General features: G+C 38.8%; 1 protein-coding gene across 7 annotated transcripts in view; it reads left to right on the forward strand.

The window, feature by feature from the left end:
• Positions 1 to 19,564, forward strand: part of ADCYAP1R1 (ADCYAP receptor type I) — a 142,333-nt gene extending 122,769 nt beyond the window's left edge. The window contains exons 14-18 of one of the 7 annotated variants that reach the window (XM_074869602.1): positions 2,098 to 2,151; positions 4,995 to 5,078; positions 10,737 to 10,866; positions 11,091 to 11,132; positions 19,138 to 19,564. In XM_074869602.1, the coding sequence (XP_074725703.1) occupies positions 2,098 to 2,151; positions 4,995 to 5,078; positions 10,737 to 10,866; positions 11,091 to 11,132; positions 19,138 to 19,347 (520 nt within the window). In that variant the 3' untranslated portion in view covers positions 19,348 to 19,564. The remainder of the gene's footprint in view (positions 1 to 2,097; positions 2,152 to 4,994; positions 5,079 to 10,736; positions 10,867 to 11,090; positions 11,133 to 19,137) is intronic. The other 6 variants (XM_074869608.1, XM_074869616.1, XM_074869623.1 and 3 more) reach the window with 6 other exon arrangements.
• Positions 19,565 to 24,010: the final 4,446 nt, after the last annotated feature.

Raw genomic sequence — 24,010 nt, forward strand, 5'->3', positions numbered from 1 at the left:
TTTTGACTCTCTTTGACCATACTGTTTTATCTTCCAGCCTCAGTTCTGCACGAAGGTCAGAATTATTGGACAAAATGTTCCAGTTCAAATTCGTGTTTGTTAAATATTCATTTTCAGTTACAGCTATAGCCTGTAAGCAGTAACCCAGCTTCAGCATCTAGAGAGGTGATAGCGGTTTCCTTACGGACACACCGTTTCTGTGTCAAATTATTGTTGTAATTACCATGCTAGCTTTCAGTTATAATAGATTAACTTTGGTGGAACTAAAAATGCACACGTGAAGTGTGTATAGGACGTTGAATGTTCTCTATAGTGTGGGAGCTCTGTAATCTGTAGAAGACCCTCGTGAAGTTTCCTACATATGTCCTAGTTTTTAGCTTAAAGTTCATTGACTTTGCAAGTACATAGACACAAAAAAATGCAATCTTTATGTTCCTCCAAATCACTGGAATGAAAAGCAATCCACTCAGTTGTGTAAGACACGCTCAAAAAAGTGAAGAGAAACAAAGCTGACCTCTCACATGTTAAACCAATGCAAGAGCCCTAAAACGTAGAGACCAAAAACTCAGATGAAAGAAAACTACTATCACCCATTAAAGTCAACTAATTTTAATGTGTTTTGGATGAGGACTGTAAAGGAAGGAGACCTCACATTTTCTCTTTTTTTCCCAACTTGTTTTCAGATTATTCGCAGGTGTCAGAAGATGATCCTGGAATACCTCAGACCCCTTAGAGAAGTCAGGGGAAAGGTTTTTAGTTTGGTGGTGTTAGCAGTAAAAGGTAGAGCTATAAGTAACAAGACTAAGACTCTGACAAAAGGTGACTAGACTGACTTTTGGACTTGTTTTCAATTTTTATGAAGAGCACAGTAATGGTTGTACTTTTATCAAGACAGCATGGGATCCACCTGATTTAATAAGATAATCATGCTGGGCTCCTTCCACAGTCAGTAGAGATCTACCCAGTCGAGAGAATAAAATCCCTGTTACAACTTATTTCATTCTAAACAAGATGTTTAAAATAGGTCAGGTAAATCTCACTTTATGGTCTGTTTCTCACCACTGACTGCAAAGCTAGCATGGAACGACAAGGTAAAAGGCATACAGCTATCCTGTTAACTTCAAAAATTAGATGAGGTGGAACTAAGTAACAACTTTGCTGCAAAACAGCTATGCTTATTCTGTGTCTGGATGAGAGGAGTGAATGAGTCTGCAGGACCACAGTCACTGCATCAGGATGGAATTATAAGGTCTGTTTTCTGCTCACAGAACAAGTTCAGTTTTCCAAACTGTCTACATCTGATCTGTAAGTCTGTACAGTAATCTGTAAGAGTTTTTGTAAATGTAGTTGGTGTTTTGGCCAGGAAACAAGTCTAGCTTCAGGAAATCCTTAGCTATGGAGTAGCAAGGAAAAGATGTCCCCCTGCCTATAACAATATCAGCTGTAGGTAAGTAGGCATATAGCATAAATAATAGATGGTTTGTCTCAATTTTAATTTTTTTTCTCTCTCCCATACAATCTTTCTACTTTCACTTTGGTTGACTTTTTACTGTATTTTCAATACTTTATTGCCTTGATTTGTTTCAACATTCCTTTTTCTACTGCTACATGGTTGCTAATCCTATTTGTAGAGAGGTTACACAGAATTACTTGAGCAGGGTGCACAAAGATTCTTAATGAGGCACAGTTTTAAATTGTATGACTCAAATTATACCTTTATTGTGTTTTCCCAAAGGATTCCCCTTCAGCATATTCAGAGACAACCCACAAACTCTGTCATTCCCTGTGTGCTATTAGTGACCTAAACCCAGAATCCTCATCTTTTTCATTATGGAGTACATGGCCTTGGTAATAAAGCATAACTTCATTCCCCTGAATCAGCATGTTCATTTTACTTCTCTTAAGCACCTCTGAGAAGCCTACACAGTCTTTAGAATTGAATTGCAACTACCTTTGCATCAAATTTGTGTACTCTCTCATTTGCATTAACTTGCCAGATGGCAAGGTGTTCAGTCTGACAAGATGGTCTTCAGCCACATCATACATAATTCATTTAATCCTGGGAATGTTTAACTTTTCTTTCCCCTTCCACCCTAGCACCCTCCCTCTTCCTCCCAGATGCAGCTGCAGTCCATGCACAGGACACATGCGGTGAGACTCAGCTTGTTTGCCTTTAGCTGTCTAAAGTCTCGTATTTAATCTAAGCAGTCTACTCATCGTCTATGGTCAAACTGAGAGACCAGGGCACCTCCATAAGACGATGCATCCCATATGTCTTAGATGCCTTTGTTACACCGGTCAGCTCAGCCTCTGGAAGTGCCTGTTTCTTTCTATGATTGAGTTAAAGGTGGCAGATAGTTCAGCTTAAATTCATCTTAGATACATATAGCTAGATGTGACCGATTCCATTCTGTGTGTGCCTACAGAGATCTGAGGATCCTGCCCCAATTCATGTAGTGTTTTGATATCCATAATCTCATTTATATTAACTTTCTCTTATTTGGCTATTTTTTCCTCCTCATTTATTTCTGGTTCCTGCCTCCTCTGTCTCTTTTCTCTTTCTCCCTTTCCTTCCACCAATGATTCTACTTTGATAATAAATAAAGTTTAAAAAAAGAAAGTGGGGGGAGGGGGAAAGGAAAGAAAACTTCTGTCAGTTCTGTACTCTCAACATTTTGGGTCACTTTACAATATCTAACATCAGAGAGATGATTCTACCTAAGTTAGATAGAATGGCAGAAAAAATGTTAATAGCACTAAAATACTAATGTGTTCTTAAGACATGCCAGCAAATTTCTCCATTACAAGACCATCTGTAAACATCCCTCATTGGGTGAGGAGCAGCAGTTAATTCTTAGATACTATTTTCAAAATCAAATCTGTCTTTTTTTGATAATTTTAGTAAATATCAAATGCTGCCATGTTAGGTCTACTCACTAGAAAAATCTATAATGAAAATCAATCCCTACCAAATAAAACAGGGCATAAGCAGTAAAGGAAACATTGGTGAGGATTTTGTTTTCCAGATTACCATGGCAACATTAAGCATCATTGAAAAACACAACCCCCTACACCCCCCCATGACTAAGAGTTTAAAAGAATTTAAAAGTGATTGTTGATTTTTAGATGTGTCTTTTTCAGGTTATGATGTACCTTAAAATGCCTTCATAAGCACTGCTTTTCAACACATGCTGAGCAGCCCTCTGTGGTAAAAACTACTCTGATAAAATGTGTTTCAGATCAGGTGATAAAAAAATGAGTGAGACACTCAAAATCCATAGTCACTTCTGAAAGCTTCAGTCATAGTAAAAAGGAACTATCTCTAAAACTTTCCTCCTTGTTTTTGATCAGTCTTATCTGACAAATAATGCACAACTCAGCTCTGTGAAAAACAGAGGCAGTGCAAAATTTTATCACAGAAGTGATACTGTAAGAGGAACAGTCATTTTCATACTTACTTCATTAATATCATCCAAGAAATAAGATTCATTTTGCAAGTTGAAACATGATCACTATTTCTATTTGCTGGATGTGTACGTACCACAATACTGTATTCTTTCCAGCTCTTATGCCATTATCTTTAATAACAACACAGTTGTCAGGTTTTGATTACCCAAAAGGAAACAAAACAAAACTCTAGTAGATGGGATCAGCTTGAAGGAGTTAAAAGTAGGGAGAAATTTAATCTGTTTTCAATTTATTTTACTGTTCAGTTTATAAACTGCATCTTCCATCTGTGGTTAGGTGAACACAAATCTTAGACCATGCATATTAGCAGAGCACAGAAACAGTTTGATTTGTTTGAATGAAGTTAGATGTTTGCCTTGTAGGCAACTGCTTTAAAAAATCACCATATTATCCTTTATAGTCAACAGAGATTTAGTCAGGGTAGTCAGTGGTGGTTGGTGTGCTGTTCATCCCATCCTAAATTGGACATTTAAAATAGGTCAGACATATCCTGACTAATAAGTGTGCATTTCTCTCTTGACTAATTATTCTCTCTGATGATTCTCAAGGGACCAAGGATGTCCAGTTTACTTAGACATCTGTACTGTAAATATTCAACCTTCCCTGAGGTAAATCCCACCAAAACAACCATGTGTTGAAGACAAAACAAAACAAAAAATCTCCCCTTGAAAGTTGACAAGAAATTACTATTTTAAATTCTCATGTTTTTCAACCCATCATAACAGGTACAAAATCCCTTAAAAGATCCCATGTTCGTTCAGATTACCCTTCTTGACAGCTGATTGAAATTAGCTTCTCTCTGGCTCATTGTAAATGTAAACATCCCATTCTCCATAGCAGCTCTTTTTAGAATACAACATATAGAGATCATGGTCCTGGTCCATAGTGTATGTGCCTGCTGCTTTTATGACCACACCTGTCTTAGTGTGTGTGACAAAAAATAAACAGTACCTCTGAATTACCAGTCAGACATGTAGTTTCCATACTGAAATTCCCTCCCCAGGCATCAAGGAAGCTGGGTGAAAAAGTTCTTGAGATCCTTACTAGTACTCTTCATTAAAAAGAAAGGGATCCACACTTCCTTGGGTACTTACACGTGAAAATGAGGAATATCTGATCCAAATTTATCTTAGATTAATCTCCATCCTACGAGTTGAATTTACTATCTAATTGTTCTCCACGAGTGTGCAGTCAACTTTCATTTAATATATTGTTCTGTTACCCTCCGTACAATACCAGACTGCAAAGGTCATGTGTATTTTGGATGCATAATGCTGCCCGCCTGCCTCCAGGTTGTTCAATCTGCTTTCTCTGTGAATCAACACATCACAATTGCCAGCAACAGCCAGTGCCTTTATTTTTTTTTGTTTATTTTTGCTTCAGTCAAGCAGCTGGTTTGTGCTGTAATTTCATTCTGTCATGTCTGCTTTCCATCTTTGTGATGTGTCTCATGAAATGTGTTGAAAGTGACCTACCTTGGCCTGTTCACAATATGCTGAAAAAAATGCTAATTTTGTCATATTTAGCAGCTGCGTTCAGAAATGCTACTGTAAGCCTAAGAGGGCTAACCAGCACTCTTGCAAGATGTCAGAACTATCAACCATTACCCTGTAAGTGTACGCAATCCTGTGACATTACTGTGTTTGTATGAAGCATGTTGCAAGTAAATGAATGGATATTAGCAGAGGAGTAGTAACCGGAGATTAAGCATTCGTTTAGTTCTTGTTGCATGTAGAATTTTTTGTTGTTCTGTGCTTTTGCTGATGCACAACAGTCAAGGATTTTAAGGTGTTGGGGCTTTTTTAAATTTTGTAATTATGGCTGATGCTATTTACGGGTTTGGGTAGTGTCTGTATAGAAACTATTAATAGTTGTTCTTTATCATACAGCAAAGAGGTGAGCGCTGGTCATACTGAGAGTAAATGTTTCACCTGAAAGTGTGCTAGAACAGGGCCCAGGCAGGATTGAGTGAATCAGACTCTCAGCTAGTGTAATGTCTTATGTCCACTGAACTGAGTGAAGTTGTGTTAGTATACAATCAGGGGTGAGGAAAGGCTAAGGCTAACCTAATATCAAAATATTACGTGTCTAGTCAGAAGTCATTGTCAAAGGTTTGCCTATGGAGAGTGAGGCATGTCCTGCCACACAGATCCAACAGTCCAGCATTTTGCTGAAGAATCCGTAACAGTTATCTTTGACACCATTAAGGAGAAAAAGTTGTCTTGTAACTTATAGCTGGTATTTTGTTATGTTTGTTAGCTAGAAAAAAACATTTAAAACATGAAATTAAATTTTCTCTGTGATTTTACATGTCCTCAAGGTATTTAAGAAATAGACCAATGAAGATGCTCAAAAGATTCAGTCAACAGACTGACATTGTGCAAAAGCAAAAGAAGAAATAGAGAATAGAAGTCAATAGAGAATAGTCAGCAAGTCAATATTCTACAATAAGAGAAGCTTGAAGTCTAAGAATAGTTAGGTAAAACTAGGACCTACCTTTAGGAGGAGATAGTTTGAAATATCAAGTTCACTACTTAATCTACAACCTAATGCAGCACAAACTTCATATGGAGCCTTTGCAGAGAAACAAATTTCACATTAAGTGCATTGTTTCAGAAAGATGGCAGACTGACCACTCTCTAAGGTGAAATCCTCTACCTAGTCAATGACAAGAAGAGTTCAGCCTAAACAGAAGCCCAGAAAAACTCTGTACACTTCCAATAAACATAATTAAACCTTTTTTTGTGTGCTACAATATGAAAGTCTCAGTAAGCTTCCATTGCTTTTCAAGCCCTTAGTCTCAAGATGTGATTTATGTATGGGAAAATTAAAAAGCTGTAATCAATTACTGCATTTAGGTGTACCTCAGGTCTTTGAAAGTGATCCTACAAACCTAATTAAGCTTTTGGAAAAGTCATTTATCTGTCAGGGAGATTACTGAGGTTCCTGAAAGTCGCATGTTTAGCAGCTTTGTAATAAAATAGATACTTTGCTTTATTAAACATGAGCTATATTAAGCATTTCATTACTAATGACATCCTGTATCTTCATGATTTGCTCCTTATCCTTCTATTTGAAATATTGTCATGATTATTTTTTGTACATATTCATCAGTGAGTTATGGCCAAAGAGATGGGATTCCTCTAATCTAAACTTTACAGGCCTACAGAGCAGCAATTTATATGACAAACCCAGTCCAGATTCCCTTTGTAGTCAATGGAGAGATTTAGGATGTGATAAGGCCTTTCTCAGGGACATATGATTTGTCCTTTCATGTAAGTGCCTGTTACTCTTCACTGACTATAAAGGCAATGTAGGTGTGGAATTAATTTAACTAAAAATAGATGTCATCATTGCAGATATCTCATAAATTTAAGCTAGTCAATATATACATCAATAGATGTATTCAATACATACCCGTGGGGTTTATAACAGGAATCACCTCTTCGTAAAGGGGCATCTATAGCAGGCAAGAACTAAGCCTTAAAAGTGCATTTTTCTCTGCATCGACTTCAGCAACATTATGTAAATAATTTCAGTATAGATATCTACAATATGTATGTCCAAACCTTGGTGAAATGAATGTAGTTCTACATGACTACCACAGACCTTGATGTCTTCACTGTAGAAGTTTATATTTGATCAAATTAATTCCACTTAAGACTCAGTATTTAAACTGAACAATTCTCTTACTTTGAAGTGACAGGCCTAAATAACAAAACAACTACATAATCTTTCTTAAAAGGCTATGGTTTGAAGATCTTTTGCTTCTTTTGATAGTCTTAATATTTTGTCTTGAAAAAGTTAGGTGGTGAGAATCTCTGAGAGAAAGACAACAAACTCGTGGCCAGAGTAAAAGTTATACTGTATTTTACCCTTAGCTTAATAGCACACAGTGTCATCTGTCAAATCTTATGTAAGTTGCAATGGGTTTTTTGAGCTACATGACTGCAATTAGGCCAACAGAAGCAGCTACAGCCCCAGCAAAAATGGCACAAGACACATCTTCAGTGTGGTAGCAATACTGGAATTGATGGAAGAGTAAGCTCTGAACTACAATTTTCACCTCTCTCTCAGAAACAGAAAAAAGAATAACAACCACAAATTTCCTTACACAATTGCTTCTGGAGCTTCAGGTTCCCTGATGTAGAAGACCCATATTTTCTGATGGCCTCTTTCATTCATTCCAAATTACATCATCACATACCCAGCTCAACAGTTCTTACAGTTGCATCTGCAAGTTCTGAATATACAGGTATTTCTTTGTTACATCCCATTCACAGAAGCTGGAAGAATCTATTTAGACCATTTAGAACCCATTGGTCCTTGTTCCCTATCACACAGTTGCTCAAAATATTTTTTTTTCACCTAATGTATAGTTACTGTGTTTATTTAGCTCACAGCACTAATTTGTCTTCTAGAAACATGTTTTAAAATGCAGAATAGGAACACACTGGAATATTCAGTAAAAATCATTGGAAATTCTACTCAGCAATGCAATGTGGTGTGTATTTTCATTTCCAATTCATGCCCAGTTATGTCCTACGTAATATCCAGACACTTCAGCAGTATCCTTGATAAGTGTGGATGTGCAATGGAAAAATAAAGACATGGTTCCTTCATATACTGGTAAACAACTTTCTACTTTCTATTCCTTTTACTATAATGATGTCTTTCCATAATTCAATAGAGGAGTGAGGAAAAATAGAGGACACCATTACCTGTGTCTTTTTGTAGTAACACTTTATAGAAAGGCCACATTTATAATCATATTGGCGAAAATCTTATGTTTAAACTGTTTTTAAGGAAAATAACAGCTGAAAAATAGAATGTCAGGCTCAACAAAAATTTAAATACAATTTACTTTTTGTTTAAAGTAACCTTAAGGCATTTCTCTACCTTTTGGAATGTAAACAACGCTTTTGCTAGACCTTTTGGAGAACATATCTCTTCTAAACAGACAGTTTAAGGTGAAATGAGTGATTATTGTACTCAAAACTTTTGAATTCATCCCCCAAGTTTCTTGCTTGTCTGAAAGAGTGTGGGAAGAAAAGAGAATTTCAGTGTATCCTTGAACATCTTCATTCCACCATTGCACATAAACTTACATGACTCACAGGTGCTGCTTTAAGTCTTCTTTCCTCCTAATGTTCTTGAAAAAACACAATTCATCATCATCCACACAGTCATTAGTATCTCTTAAGTTTTTTTTATCATTAAAATCTTCTTTTCCGCTTTATAGATCTTAGCAATCTATAAACATCAGAATGTTATTTCTTACATTTCGTGTGTTTTCTTCCTGACTTTGATGACAGTATTGAAGACAGCACCTCAAATAAGTTGTTGATGACATTATATTTCAAGATACTACAAATTAATTGTATGATTGATCAGATATAAATAATGCCAGAAAACTGACAATAGAAAAAGTCTTCCTCAACATCTTTCTCAAAATTAATCTCCTATGACTGTGGTGCAATACAACATACTAATAGACAATTCTATTCTGACTTTTAAATCAAAATAACATTTATCTCTTTGTTGTAGTTGTCATTAATTCTGAGTGTAAAGGGTAACAGATTTTGGAGATGACACTTCTTTGTCCAGTTTGCTACCTTAATTTGCTTTTTTTTTAATTCCATGGATCGTTTAAGACACTTAGGTTCTTTACAATGTTTTTTGTTTATGGAGATAGTATTTTATGATCTTTTCCACAATGTTTCTGTTCCTTTTCATTAAACTGATTACATATGCATAGAGGAAAAGGACTAGAAGGGACCCTGAAAAGTCTTTTAGTCCATTACACTGGGTCACTCCTGTGTAGCTTACTTTTTCTAGAGATCACCAAAGTTGGAGACTCTGTATGTTCTTTATCAACTTGTTCCTAGGTAGTTCCTCTCTTATTAAAAAACTTTTGGTTAACGTCTACCTGGATAATTCACAAGAACAGTGTTCTCTAGTTTGTGGGGTCTTTCACCAAGACTTGAGATTTGGTGTGCATTGGACTAATGAGTCATGTGTATTTAGTACAATCTCTAAGACAAAGGTTGTGATGTATTTATCATTATTAGTGCAAAAAGTATGACTGAGGGACACCAGAAATGAACTGATGTCCCATTTCCAGTTCAGTATTGGGTATAACAGCATATCTTCACAGAGTTCTTGGAGATGTATTAAAGTCTTCACTTTCAGTAAGACAAACACATTTTTGGCATATTGTTGAGCATGTATTCAAACATGTCTACAATATGCCATATAGATATAAGCAGAGTGAACATTTGAATTTTAAAAAATATGTATCTCTTCCAAAGATCTTTATGGCTTTTTAGCTTCCTTTGTCCTCTGTCTACCTCCTTAAATTATTTTGAAGGAAATCAATCATATTTCTTCCCCTTTAAGAGCGTCATGGAGAATACTTAGGCCACTTCGTTTATAATAAAGCACTTGGCTTATTTTCAGATCAACATTTGCTTTCTCTTGGGTCTTTTTTGCTGCTCAATCAGCAAATGACACTGACCAATACATGCATAAATCTTGACTGGACCCCTACTCTTGGGGAATTTCATCCATACTCAGTTGAGTGCTTACAGGTACACACATTCATTTCCAGTCCTTTCGTTTATACCTATTGAGTTTGATTTTCCTCTAAAACCTCTTTATTTTGATGCAATGGAAATTAGTTACACAATAGAATTACGCTTAGGTTTCCAACAGTACAAACGAGACCAAAATCAAGACCTTGAGGAATAGTCAGGAGTATAAGAACATAGAGGGTGGTTTTGGCCTTATTTGTATTGCTGGTTTGGAATTTTTTGCTATGAAGAAACAAATTAACCACCCCCACCCCACCCCCCCAAAAAAAAAAGTGATTTCAAACACTCCACTGGGATTAAGCAATTGGGTGAGAGGTTTTTTATTGTGTTATGGTAGCAGTATGAATCCATTAGCAAGATTACCCTTCTCATGTTTGGCACAGTAGAAAAAATCCCTGCTTATAATAATGCAAATTAAAATAACAGTACAGAGTATTAAGCATTATTAATGTGCTGTTATTGTAGCAGTGTGAAAAAGTGGGAGCAAACTACAGTGTGTGTGAAATCACTGTTTGGAAACAAATGGGAATGTTGTATATTTGTTTGTATAATTATCCAGTGTATGTATTTCCCAAAAGGCAGACAACAAAATATTTTCTGTGTTTTCTTCTTTAATTAAAGCACAAGTTGTTTATTACAAGGCTGCATTAAAGTTCTTTCACTCTATTATAACAGGAGACTGGCTCGCTCTACACTACTGCTTATCCCCTTGTTTGGAATTCACTACACGGTGTTTGCTTTTTCTCCTGAAAATGTCAGTAAGCGTGAGAGACTAGTGTTTGAATTGGGACTGGGATCTTTCCAGGTGACTATACAGTGAATTCTGCTTTTGTTAAAAAGAAATCTCTGTTCATTATAACTACTTTGCATGCACAGTTCTCAGACTGTGTGCTTATTCATTTATGTATAAGTTCTGTACACTAGGATTTTGTGTTTGTTTGTTTGTTTGTTTGTTCTAACTCCAGCTATTTTATAGCATTTGCTGAAGGATACAAATTACATTATTTTTTTTCTCTCCCATTTACCTAGGGTTTTGTTGTTGCTGTTCTCTATTGTTTCTTGAATGGGGAGGTAAGACTTTTAATATTTAAGCTCCCCCACCCATCATCCCCATCCCATTTCCTTGTGGTAGTAACTGCTATTCTAAACCTTCACTGTAACTCATCATCTACCATATTCACTAATACCTTAGGCTGAATCTCACGATATCTCAGCAAAAGAAAGAGGATGTCTAATGTCTTTATTAAATCAAAACATTGGCCTTGCCAGAGATGATGGCCCAGATTAATGCTCCCTAACAGAGGTAGGGGCTGTACTGGTTTCTTTGGTTATGTCATCCCAAGTGCAGAACTTTGCACTTGTCTCTGTTAAACTTCATACCATTCTTGCTAGCCCACTCTTCCATCCTGTTCAGTTATCTCTGTAAGATGGCTTTCCCTTCTGATATGTCCACCTCACCACCCAGATTGGTGTCATCAGTCAATTTGGTGAGGGTGCTTTCAATCCCATCATCCAGATCATTTATGAAAATGTTGAAAAGTGTGAGGTCCTTTTCAATAACTGGAGAACCCCACTAGTGACAGGCTGCCAACCTGAGTAAAAAACATTGTTCACCACCCTCTGAGTGTGGCCTGTTAGCCAATTTCCCACCATCTAGCAGACCACTCATCCAGTCTTTATCTTGCCAGCTTGCAAGTTTGTCAGCTGTGTGAAACAGTGTCAAATGCCTTGCTGGAGTCCAAGTAAACAACATCCACTGCTTTCATCATGTCAACAGAAAACATTATTTTGTTGTAGAAGATGATCATGTTAGTCTGGTATGACTTGTCTCTGGTAAATCCTTGCTGGCTTCTCCTAATCAACTGCTTCATTTGGTTTGTGATAGTTTCTAGAGGGTCTCATTCCATTATTTTCCCAGTGACTGAAGTAAGATTATTAGGCCTGTAGTTTCCTGACAGGGCGAGGCGGAAGAGGAAGAGGAAGAGGGAGAGGGAGAGGGAGAGGGAGAGGGAGAGGGAGAGGGAGAGGGAGAGGGAGAGGGGAGAGGGGAGAGGGGAGAAGGGAAGAGGAGAAGAGAAGAGAAGAGAAGAGAAGAGAAGAGAAGAGAAGAGAAGAGAAGAGAAGAGAAGAGAAGAGAAGAGAAGAGAAGAGAAGAGAAGAGAAGAGAAGAGAAGAGAAGAGAAGAGAAGAGAAGAGAAGAGAAGAGAAGAGAAGAGAAGAGAAGAGAAGAGAAGAGAAGAGAAGAGAGAAGAGAAAAAAAAGAAAAGAAAAGAAAAGAAAAGAAAAGAAAAGAAAAGAAAAGAAAAGAAAAGAAAAGAAAAGAAAAGAAAAGAAAAGAAAAGAAAAGAAAAGAAAAGAAAAGAAAAGAAAAGAAAAGAAAAGAAAAGAAAAGAAGAAAAGAAAAGAAAAGAAAAGAAAAGAAAAGAAAAGAAAAGAAAAGAAAAGAAAAGAAAAGAAAAGAAAAGAAAAGAAAAGAAGAAAAGAAAAGAAAAAGGAAAGGAGAAGAAAAGCCTCTTTTGGGCCCTATGACATTTTTCCTCTTGCAGTCATCAGGAATATCCCCTGATCTCAATGACTTTTCAAATATTATAGACAGTGGCCATGAAACAATGTCAACCACTTCTTTTAACATCTTGGGGTGAATTCCATCTGGGCCCATAAATTTCTGTGGGTTGAGCTGCTACAAGAGGCCACAGACCAGCCCTTCCTCCACTACTGTTGGATTGGCACATGTTTTGTAGCTACTTGGTCCTTTGACCTGGGGTGCAGCTGAACCAGTAAAGAGGCAAAGAAGGTATTGAGAACCTCTGCCTTTGTCAGCATTATTAGTGATTAGTTCCCCTGTGCTGTTTAGCAATTCATTTGTGCTTCTGCTTACTGCTCACATATCTGAAGAACCTTTTCTGCTTCTTGACTTTTTTGGCCATTTTCATTTCTAGCTGAGCCTTAGTCTTCCTGACTGCATCTCTGCATGCCCTAGCAAGGTTCTTGTAGTCCTTGATGGGTATTTGGCTGCCTTTCCATAGCTAGTATACTTCTTTTTTGGCTTTTAAGCAGAAGTTCATAGCTGGTCTTTTGTTCTGCCTTCTTCCTTTCCCTTTGTAGAGGATGGACTGCTCTTGTGCTTCCAGGAGGTTCTTTTTGAGCCTTCTTCCCAGCACTCACAAGCTTCTTTACCTTCCATGGAGACATCCCATGGAATCCCTCACAGTTGGGCTCTGAGCTCATTGAAATTGGCTCTTCTAAAATCCAGAGTCTTTGTCCTGCTACTGGTTTTCAGTGTAATCAGCAGGATCTTAAACTCCACAATGTTATGATCACTGTATCCAAAGCTACCATTGGTAGTTATGTTGTCAAGCAAGTCTTGGTTTGTGAGCCGTAAATCTAGCAACCATAGAATCATAAAATCATTTAGGTTCAAAAAGACCTTAAAGACTGTTAACATAACACTGCCAAGTCCACCACTAAACCATGTCCCTAAGAACCATGTCAACACCTCTTTGAAATACTTCCAGACATGGTGACTCAACCACTTCCCTTGACATCCTGTTCCAATGCTTGACAACCCTGTCAGTAAAGAAATTTTTCCTAATATCCAATCTAAACCTCCCCTAGCAAAACTTGAGGCCATTTCCTCTTGTTCTATCACCTGCTACTTGGGAGAACGGACTGACACCCACCTCACTACAACCTCCTTTCAGGTGAATAGCAATGAGCTGTTCCTAGTCAGCATGTCCAGCATCTGTAGCAGAAACAAACCTCAGTACACTCCAGGAACCTGATGGAGGACTTGTGTACCACTGTGTTGTTTTCCGAACAAATATCTGGGTAATTTAAGTAACCGATGAGAACCAGGTTCTGTTAGCCTGAGACTTCTGTAAACACCTGAAGTAAGGTTTTGTTAGCCTCATCATCCTGACTGAGAGGTCAGTAACAGATACCTAACAAAGGATCTCTCTTGATGACAGTTCCTCTAATCTTGATCCAGAGGTATTCAATAGATCTGTTGCAGTCTCCATTACTCACTTCCACACACTCAAATTTCTGTTTTATATGAAGTGCAACTATACTTCTTCTTCCCTTCCTATCTTCCCAAAAGAGTTTGTAGCCATCCATTGTGGTCTTACAGTCATGTGAGTTTTCCCACCAAATTTCTGTGTTTTCTATAATATCATAACTCTCTGAGTGGGCATGGAGCTCCAGTTTCTCCTGTTTGCTGCCCAGACTACACCCATTGGTATACACAAACTTGAGATGACTGGACTTAGGATTCTTGCCTTTGAAGAGGGTTGGGGGAGCATTCCTCACTACTCTGGTAGGTGAACTCATCCAACCTGCTGCTTATGAATATGCAGATGTTATAGCTTTGGACACTGCCCCCCAAGTTCATTAGTTTAAAGCACAATTCACTAAGTCAGCCAATATGCTAATGAAGATTCTCCTGCCTCTTCTCAGTAGGTGTATCCCATCTCTCCCCAGTAGGCTGTATTCATTGAAGGATTTCCTATAATTGTAGAAAACAAAACCCTGGCAATGACACCAGCCATGAAGCCAGGTATAGATCAGCACAATGCATCAACTTTTGCCTGCGCACCTATCTCTGACTGGCAAGACAGAGAAGATCACTTGGGCATCTGCCCCTTTTGCTTGCACCTCCAAGACGCTGAAGTTCTGCTTAATCTTGCCCAGTCTTTGCTTCACTGTGTCATTGGTGCCCACATGGAAAAGAAGTACAGGATAATAGTCTGTGATTTTAACTAGTTGTTTCAATCTCTCTGTGACATCCTGATCTTGACTCCTGACAAGCAGCAAAGTTCACTTGTCTGTATATCAAGCAGGCAGCTGGCTGTCCCACTGTCTCTCAGCACTTGCTGCTTCCTCTTGCAGCTTTTAGTATGTGCTGCTAGTGCAGTTTCTCCCTGTGAATATTGCTCATTAGTTTTGTCCACTGACAAGGCTTAATATCTGTTGCTGGTTGGTACATAAGAAGGAGAGTGAAGTGATAACCTTCTCCCGTGGGTCACCAGAGGCCATGGTGCCCCCTTCTCCAAGGTTCTGTCTGTTCGCTGTTGAAGATCTTTTTCTGGTAGTCCTTGGAGATCAGTGCCACAGGGCCCTAATATCTCTTCTTGCAAAGTCTCTGATAATTATCTATTTCTTGTTTACTCTCTAATATAGTGCAGCCTGCTAACTTCCTCCTGCAGCTCCTCCACCTGCTGCCTGAATAACTCCACCATAGCCCACCTTGAGCAGGTGCAGCCACCCAGGAGGATGGGTTACAGTCTTTCCATCCACTCTGTCTGGATGGCTGCCTCCACTCTTCCCAGGCTAGCCTGGCCAGGTAGCTGATTCCTGTCTGCTGCAGAGAGCAGCCCTTGCCTGATCTCTACCACCATGCTTCCAACAACCTCAAAGCACTGCCTGATAAACCCTTCTAATTCTCTGGAGACCTCAAGCTTCTTGGTGGGCTTGCAGAGCCACCAGCTAGCTTGGGTGACCATTGGGACTACAGACTAGGCCTGCAGGTGAGCAGAACAGGCAGCAGCCCAAAAACTGGCAGAGTGCACTGCCCTTCCTGTGTGAACTGCCGCACAAGCTGCTGATGCTGTTCCTAACAGATGTCACGTCCTGTTGCTGATGCCATTCCCAACAGGCCCCAAGCCCTGTTTGCACTCCTGGTTGCTGGTGCTCCCCAGAAGCCAGTTAAATGCAGCTTCCCACAGTTTGACCTGGCCATGGGGACAGCTGGTACCAGCCAACTGTTTCCCACTCCTCTTGTGAGACCTGCCACCTTCCAGCTGGTCCCTCCACACACATAGCCCAAGGGTGTTGGATGCCCAGAAACCCCCTCAGACACCCACCAGGTAGCTTGCAACCCTCACACTCCTCTCAGCACATGGCAACTGCTGCTGCGTCTGCTAGTGTCAGTTTCCCACATTTGTTTTTTTTCCCAATTCACCCATTCTGATCTGCAAATTGAAGTTCCCCTGTCTTTGTTTATCAGACTGAATACCTGAGATAACTGTTTTCTGAATTAATGGAAAAAGGCTTCCTCCTCAAGCCTGCCTTAAGAGGAATATCTACAGTCCATCCATTCTTTCCTCCACTGATAGACATCTATTATGCAGTCCAACAGAAGACTTCTCCTAAAATCATAGAATCACAGAATCGTCTAGGTTGGAAAAGACCTTGAAGATCATCTAGCCCAACCATTAACCTAACATTGACAGTTCCCAACTACACCATATCCCTCAGCGCTATGTCAACCAAACTCTTAAACACCTCCAGGGATGGGGACTCCACCACTGCCCTGGGCAGCCCATTCCAACGCCTAACAACCTGTTCTGTAAAGAAATGCTTCCTAATATCCAGTCTAAATCTTCCCTGACGCAACTTGAGGCCATTACCTCTTGTTCTAGCTCTTATTACTTGGTTCAAGAGCCTCATCCCCAGCTCTCTGCAACCTCCTTTCAGGTAGTCATAGAGGGCAATGAGGTCTCCCATCAGCCTCCTCTTCTCCAGACTAAACATCCCCAGTTCCCTCAGCCGCTCCTCGTACGACATGTGCTCCAGACCCTTCACCAGCTTCGTTGCCCTTCTTTGGACACGCTCGAGTAATTCAATGTCCTTTTTGTAGTGAAGGGCCCAAAACTGAACACAGGAATCGAGGTGCGGCCTCACCAGTGCCGAGTACAGGGGTAAGATCACTTCCCTGTCCCTGCTGGCCATGGTATTTCTGATGCAAGCCAGGATGTCATTGGCCTTCTTGGCCACCTGGGCACACTGCTGGCTCATGTTCAGCCGGCTGTCAGTCAACACCCCCAGGCCCTCTCTGACTGGCAGCTCTCCAGCCACTCCTCCCCAAACCTGTAGCGCTGCTGGGGGTTGTTGTAGCCAAAGTGCAGAACCCAGCATTTGGCCTTATTGAAACTCACACAGTTGGCCTTAGCCCATCGTTCCAGCCTGTCCAGATCTCTCTGCAGAGCCTCCCTACCCTCGAGCAGATCAACACTCCTACCCAACTTGGTGTCGTCTGCAAACTTACTGAGGGTGCACTCGATCCCCTCGTCTAGATCATCAATAAAGATGTTAAACAGGAGTGGCCCCAAAACCGAGCCTTGGGGCACACCATTCGTGACTGGCCACCAACTAGATTTAACTCCATTCACCACAACTCTTTGGGCCTGGCCATCCAGCCAGTTTTTTTCCCAGCAAAGCATTGCCCATTCTTTTTTTTCTTTTCAAGGAGGCAGAGACTATTTTTTTCTACCAGTTTTAGTGCACTAGGTTTTCTACACCAGAATCGTCTAGAATCACAGAATCATCTAGGTTGGAAAAGACCTTGAAGATCATCCAGTCCAACCATTTCACATATAGTGTGCAATAGCTGGTCTCTTGTACAAAAGGTCTCTAACTCCTTGATCCAAGTGACTCCTCAGATAACCTTAACAATCTCCAAGTTCATCAAACAAACTTATAGGTCATCTTTGCTCATGGGCTTAGTCAAGGTGACTGTTAAAGGGCCCACAAGTCTGCTAAAACTTTATTCATAGGTCCATCCCAAGTAGCTCAGAAGGTGAGTTCTGGACCACACCTTGCTGGAATTAGTGGCTGCATTCATACTACTCCAGCTGGCATTACAAGACGCCCCTCCCACCTACAACTGTTGTTTCATCTATTATCTTCCATGAGTGATAATAGAATAGCCAGAAAGTCTTGTCTAAAACTACTCTGGAAATAAACACCCTCCAAGGTAACATGCACAGTGTGTCAGATTTCCTGTAACCCCTTGGGGGAGTGGAGTGGTGGTTCTTAACCAAACTAACACAACCAGATTAATTAAAAACATTTTACCTCAAGACATTAGAGAATGTCTTGTGCCTTCACTAAATTACTTAGAGTAAGAAAGGGTTCACCTTTGATATATTACACTGTTACAGATACAAACACTATTTTCCTTTTACAGATTAAATATATCTCCATATTCTATTTAATCTATATCTATCTATACTTTAACAAAAATAGAAATTTAGAGGTACTAGAAGAATGTGAAATTTTCAGTTGGATTTTTCCTCCCTGAAGTTCATGTCCATACAGTTGAAGAACTTGTTTGGCATTTGGGCATATGCTGATCCATTTTTATAATTGTATTAGTCTAGGAAAATCTAGCAATAACTGTTAAGAACAAGAAGAACATCTCTGACACAGCAGCTCACTGGAGATTGGAAAAATATATTGGGAAAATATATCTACATATTTCCTTGTTCTTACATTATTTCATTCAGAAATAATGCTACAAGTTACTGTCAGTAATGAGTAATAGACCGAGTAAAAATTGGTCTGAGCTAGTGTGATATTCCTTATATTAAATCCTTACTATTTTATGTATATATGTACACACATGCACACCTAGCAAGATTGCCAGGAAACTCGTGATGAATGAAAAGCAGAAAAGCTATAGAATTATTTACTTACTTTCCAGTTGAACTTCTGACCATGGATTGTTTTACTCTTTGTGATTTGCTGTGGGTGTCCATGAAAAAATCTCAAGGGAAAAGAGGGTATCACAGATGTATATTAATCCAAGAGCTGTTGTCTGCTTAGAGGTGATCTGAAAGTAGGACGCAAAGTTTTCAATAAACGTGCATCCATTAATGGCGGGTGAGAGAGAAGCTGCTTGTGTGGACAGGTTATTTCATTACCATCTAGTACCTTTTGATTGCTGGTTTCTTTGGTTCCTTATTATGTATTTGGTACTGGTCATTGATGAAAACAAGATATTTTTTCCAAGAAGCCAGCTCAGAACCATGTTGGAGTTAGTGTTGAGCAGGTCTTCTGTGTGCCTCTGGGCTGAACCCAAATTATCTGAAGTCAGAGACAGAACCTGGGCTGTTGTTCCCACTGCATGGTTGGACCTCTTTCAGACAAGGAGAAGCCACTTCAGATTTTGCTGAAACAAGGAATTTAGTAATAGTCTTAAAAATAGTTCTGTCAAATTATGGGGGTTTTTTCTAATCTTGATAATTTATCAGCATGTCCTCGAGCAGCTAAGTACATAAAAAATGACCTTTTGAAGTTTCTCCCTAAAGGTGCAATCAGAAATAAAGAGAAAATGGAGGAGCTGGAAAGTCAACCGGTATTTTGCTGTGGATTTCAAACATCGTCATCCTTCTCTAGCGAGCAGCGGAGTGAACGGGGGGACACAACTCTCCATTCTGAGCAAGAGCAGCTCTCAGATTCGGATGTCCAGCATAAATGCAGAGAACCTAGCGACATGAGCAGCTAAGGAAAACAAATCAATCAACAAGCAAACCAAAAACCATCCCTTTAAAAAGAAAAAATATGAAATCATAGTTTTGGTGGTGGTGTAGGTCTTTCCTTTCCTTTCCTTTCCTTTCCTTTCCTTTCCTTTCCTTTCCTTTCCTTTCCTTTCCTTTCCTTTCCTTTCCTTTCCTTTCCTTTCCTTTCCTTTCCTTTCCTTTCCTTTCCTTTCCTTTCCTTTCCTTTCCTTTCCTTTCCTTTCCTTTCCTTTCCTTTCCTTTCCTTTCCTTTCCTTTCCTTTCCTTTCCTTTCCTTTCCTTTCCTTTCCTTTCCTTTCCTTTCCTTTCCTTTCCTTTCCTTTCCTTTCCTTTCCTTTCCTTTCCTTTCCTTTCCTTTCCTTTCCTTTCCTTTCCTTTCCTTTCCTTTCCTTTCCTTTCCTTTCCTTTCCTTTCCTTTCCTTTCCTTTCCTTTCCTTTCCTTTCCTTTCCTTTCCTCATGTTGTAGAGGTGAAAAAGCAAAGGAAATGTGTATATATATCTTTTTAACAATCACTGTAAATACCCAACTGTACTCAAGGCCATTAATGGAAAAATGTTTAAAAGACAAACAACAGGCCAAGCCCACCCACTCAGTGGTTTACATTTCAGAGCATCTGCAAGTAATCTGTTGTCAGTCAAAAGTAATAAGTGATTGCTGTGCAGTTGTGATCCTTGGTTGCCAGACTGATACTAATCTGTGAATGGAGACGGCCATTGTTATTTTTCAGATTGGTTTCCATTTTGGTTTGGATTTCCCTTTTATTTTTCCTAGTCAAACATATCTTAGCCTGTCCCTGTCTTTTGGCATGTGAATTTCTGCAGTGTTTCTCTTTGGAGTCTTAAGATGGAGCTAATATGCTCGAGTTAATCAAACCAGCCAATTCAGCAAGAACTCCAGGAAGCGTTCACGGCTGGATTTAGTCAGATGTTCCCAGTGGACCTAAAGAAACTGCTGTGCCAATGTGAAGCTGCATAACTATCATCAATCAGTGCGGAGACTACAGGCAAGAGAGATGGGATCAGCTGTCTTTTTTCGTACCCAGGGACACTTCTGAGAATGCTTTATGTTCTAGCTAAACTGTGAATTTTCTAAAAGGGCCATGCAGTTGAGATATATTTATATTTTTGGCATTGACAGATTGATTGGTAGATTGATTGGATTCTTTGAATAACAAAAATAACTGTCCCTTCCCTCCCAACCTAAGAGCAGAAGTCAGTTCCAGGATGACCTTTCCCTCCAGATAACCTTGAACCCTCTGCATCTGTGTCCCAAACATGGCATGGTTTTGGGTAGTCCTGTCAAACAGAGTGTGGTGGTTTTGCAGCCTGGTTGTCTTCTGTGTGTTGACTCTCCCCTGCCAGAGCAAGAGGCACAGGAAGGTTCTGGCATGGTTATCTTGGAAGGTAAAAGTTATTTGCATTTGGTGAGCAACTAAACTGAACAATAACATGGTATGGAAGGAAAAAATAAAAGACTTTTGATTATTTCCCACACCTGGCAGTTTTCTCTCTCTTTGGATATTCTGTTTGTTTAACCAGCAATGGTCTTGCTGCTTTTCTTTGAGAGGAACTAAAATGTTCTTTCAACCTTTGCCTTGTAATTAAAGCCACAACTGGTACATATCTACTTCAATCAAATGTTGATGATGTCAATTCTTACAAGTCTTTATACAGTGCATAAAGGCTTTGAGGACCGTCCTAGTGCTCACTTCACTTTGGATTTATTGGAAATATTTATATATATATATTTTTATTTATATATATATCTGTGTAAGTGTATGCATATATTAAAAAACAAAAATGAAGATGACATTTTAAATGTGAAGTTTTGAACTGAAACTAATACTAACCAGGAAATTCAAAATTCAAGCTTGGTGTTAGTTAACATGATCACGAACTAAAAAAAAGTGAAAGACTCGGAATTTTATTGTCAGTTGAGTATAAGCTTTTAATTTCACTGAGTTTTGTTAGTTTAGGTTAAAAAAGGAAATTCAAAATTCAGGCTCATTCCTTGGTGTTAGTTAATATGATCACAAACTAAAAAAAAAAGTGAAATACTCAGAATTCTAGTGTCAGTCGAGTATGAGCTTTTAATTTCACTGGTTTTTGTTAGTTTAGGTTAATTTATTAATTAATATTTTAATGTCATTTTAAGCATAGGTTTTTAAAAATAATTCTAGTTTCCTTATTTTAAAAGGAAAAAAAAAAGTCTCAAAGTTCTGAAAGGAATATTAATTATAATACTTAACACTTATATACTGCTTTATGGGACGTAATCTGGTCTCAGTTGTAGCAGTGTGAATGTAAAAATAATTTGAAACAGACAGAAATGTTGAGATTGACTTCATATTTGTACAGGATCATGCTCTTATGAGATGCTTAACACCCCTTTCAGGTGAAACCTACCCTTGCACAGAAGACCAGCAAAAAGGTTTAAATCACTTACATTGTATTCCAGTATCTTAAGTGGGAGTTAAATGATCCAGACACCTTTTTGTCAAGTCTTCAGCACTGGTTTGCTGCTCCAAGAGCAGAATTTGTCCCCCTCTACCAGACTGTCTGCAAAAGTCACTGAAGTATTTTTAACTGATAGATTGGAGCTTCTTCTCTCATTAGATGCTGTTAAAAACTATTCTAGAAAGTTTCCCAAGGAACCATGCACTTTGCAGTCGAGAAAGGCATGGGAGGTGGGGAAAGTCAGATCTATCAGGTAAATGCATACTTAGATATTTTTTTAATATTAAACTATCTAATGTTAGATGAACAGATAGGATTTAGTTTTGTATTTTCTGTAGTATGGGTTTTCACAAGGTATTATATTGACAATACTGCAAGTGCATTACTTAAAAAAATCAAAGTGTATGTTTTGCATGAATGACTGATAGCCAATTTTCAAGTATTAATAAATCAGAAATTTTGAAAAAAGGTGTTGAATAACTGCCTCTAGCTGGAGACTTTTTGTCATGTTTTAGTCCAGAGCAAGAAGGTGTTTGGATCTTTTTTTTTTTTTTCGTTATTGTTGTTGAGGCTTAATTACTTTGAGCTCACTTCTGGATTCTGTTGTTTTCCTGGCTGCCCTGAAGTGCTCTGCAATTTGAATTGGTGGATCTCGGTCCAGTGCCTCGTGGGCAAATATCCACATCACCAAAACCACCCTCCAGTCATGCACACTGGAGACTAGGTCCTCAGTTAAATTAAAATCAGTACAGAAAACTACTGTTATTGTTAGAAAAAAGCCACTTCATTTTGCCTTGGGATTTGGCCTCGGCACATTACTATTATTTTTTGGTGGTCTCAGCAGAGAGACCAAGAACTGAATAGTCACGAAAATTTGGACTTGTCCCTTAAATTCCTAGAGCCAACACTCAGGAGCAAGACAAGCTGAAGGGCAGTGGAGGGAAAATTCTGCTGTTGGAGTCCCTGTGTTTCTTGTTCAGTGGACAAATTGAAGTCTTCAGCACCTTTCACCAGCACTGAATTTACTAGAAGAAATGGTATCTCTCAACATATTTAATATACAATATATTATACAAGCAACCCCCTTCTATTATATTTTTATTGGCGATGTTGATGCACTTGTAAATGTGGCTTTCCTTAGTCACTTGAACTTTCTCAGTGTTACTGGAAAGATCATACTTCAGGTGTATATAGTTATCTAAACCAAACTCTGATGCCATCGCACAAATTAGCTCTCAAGAAATCTTTATGTTGAATGTAAGCCGAATATGCTGGACATGCATGGCCACCATTGGCAGTGGCTGTCATTACTATTTGTTTCAGGATGGAAGGAACCAACACATGGTTTGCTTCTAAGTGTGTGTAAATATCAATTGAGTGTAACAGTGCTTTGTTTGAATTTTCACTGTGAAATATATTTTGGAGCTATGTTATTAAAAACAATACATAATTAAAAAAAAAAAAGTGTGCAGTGCTCCTTGAGCCATTTTTTCTACCATGTCCATAATGTATTTCTTGTCTAATTTTGTTATTTTGTTTTTGTAAATGTATAAAAAGTTTCTGTGCTGCAGCTTCTGTGACTATTTACTGTATCTAACCACTGTTTGATTATTGACTTTTTGATGTGGAGTGCTGGTACTACAGGACAATTAACATCCTAAAATGAAAACTACAACACATATTTCAAAGGACAAGGCTTGTTTCATTGCTGCATGGTGACCTCACCCCCTTTTACCTTCACCTACATTTAGTACATCTGGAACCCAGAGCCCAGGTAATGAAACTTAAATGTTTACTTGTGGGAGTTTTTATTTCATAGAGGAAAAATACCCAAGTTCCTCTGCCTCATTTATTTGCATTTGAAAACCAGGTGTTAAAATGGGGTGGTTGAAGAAGGGAGGGAGATGAAGGCGGGTGAATCCAGAGTGAAATGCAGAAAAGGTGCAATTTGGAAGTTAAATTCACACACTATTTGGTGTCTAGCCACTCCTTTTCAGCAGCTGTCCATCATTGCAACTGAAAAACTGTCTCTTGCAACTACAAGGCTAAATAACAACCAGAAGTGGGCAGGAACTGACTGTGCTGATAACTTGAGATTACGTTTGCAAAGATGACTCTCTCTAGACTTTCTCCATCGTCAATGGCAAGTGTGAGATATGTTCCAGAAGGGAATGCAGAGCAGTTCATAGAATC

This window comes from Strix uralensis, chromosome 1 (genome assembly GCF_047716275.1).
Source record: "Strix uralensis isolate ZFMK-TIS-50842 chromosome 1, bStrUra1, whole genome shotgun sequence".
Classification (NCBI taxonomy): Eukaryota; Metazoa; Chordata; class Aves; order Strigiformes; family Strigidae; genus Strix; species Strix uralensis.